Raw genomic sequence first — 1,193 nt, forward strand, 5'->3', positions numbered from 1 at the left:
ACACACTTATGGGGTAGACAAGACGACGACACAGGCATACATATATATATATATATATATCATCCATCTCTTAAATATACATATTTGGACAGAGAAGGAAAGTGCGTAATATAGTGTGGTCCTTCCTGAATAATACGTTGAAACAAAACGGTAAGAAATCGGTGACTACGACGACAACAGCGAGGGCTTGGCAGGAAGGCCGAACGATGGTACATTTTCGATCGCTGCGTGCTCTCACAATGGAGTTGTGTGCGTGTGTCTGTGTGTGTCTATGTGTGCATGTGTAAATAATTCTAGAATGCTTGCAAATTGTGTGTTTGGAAAAGATTTACAAATGTTTTACGGGAGAGTACGTGGGTGGTGACAAAGGAGTCAGCGATATTCCGACTATGTTTCCTGCCGGTATAACCAGCAGCGCGAGAGGTGAAGAGAATTCATTATGGAATACCTGTAAAGGGAATAAGTATACCTATTGCTAGGTGTGATATGAGGATTGTGAGGCTGCAAGCCAGGGAGAGCCTAGGCCTGGATAACGACGGAGACACCATGCCTAAAGTAGGGCAGGAGAAAGACGAATTTCCTAGACAAGCAAGCAAGCAGTGTGAAATGGCCGAGGGTAGGGTGCCCTGCCACCTTTTCGGAAGGATGCGAACTTCACTCCAAAGCGAGAATATCCACCGGGCGTCTTACCGACTCTCCCTAACTGTTCTCTTCCTCACCCACTCTCTTCCCATCCTATAGATGAAATTTTAAGTGTGCTATGACGTCATCAGCGCATATGTAAAATTTTATGTTGCAGTGCAGAGATGGCAAATGATGATGCTGGAGAGAGGAACGGGGCTACCCCTTCCAGCTCTCACCGAACCAGGAAGAATCCCGTCGATAGGAGGACGACACCTGCTGCAGCAGATGAGACAGCACACCACCGTCATTGATCATCCAAGCAGCGCGCACATTCCTCCGCCATAGACACACACCCCTCCGGTCCTTCCCACCTGTAAACCGGTCGGGGAACTTGCGACTGTACCTTTCCCTGCCCGCAACTCGTCAGTAACATGAATGATTTGCCCCACCCTTCCACGGTCAAAATCGTTATAACCGCATTCAACAGCACATCTGTATCATCTATCATCTATCATCACACACACACACACACACACACACACACACACACACACACACACACACACACA

At 47.4% G+C, this 1,193-nt stretch overlaps 1 protein-coding gene across 2 annotated transcripts; it reads left to right on the forward strand.

Annotated features, from left to right (window-relative positions):
• Positions 1–486: 486 nt before the first annotated feature.
• Bm8582 (Uncharacterized protein) lies at positions 487–969 on the forward strand (the record flags this gene model as incomplete). 2 transcript variants are annotated; one of them, XM_043074634.1, is made up of 2 exons in its annotated part: positions 487–616; positions 800–969. In XM_043074634.1, the coding sequence occupies 2 exons, from the start codon at positions 487–489 to the stop codon at positions 967–969; spliced, it is 300 nt and encodes a 99-aa protein (XP_042930568.1). The 2 variants fall into 2 exon arrangements, with proteins under 2 accessions (XP_042930568.1, XP_042930569.1); XM_043074635.1 differs by having other exon boundaries at positions 547–616.
• Between the last annotated feature and the right edge of the window lie 224 nt (positions 970–1,193).

Source organism: Brugia malayi, assembly GCF_000002995.4.
Source record: "Brugia malayi strain FR3 genome assembly, contig: Bm_v4_ChrX_scaffold_001, whole genome shotgun sequence".
Lineage (NCBI taxonomy): Eukaryota > Metazoa > Nematoda > Chromadorea > Rhabditida > Onchocercidae > Brugia > Brugia malayi.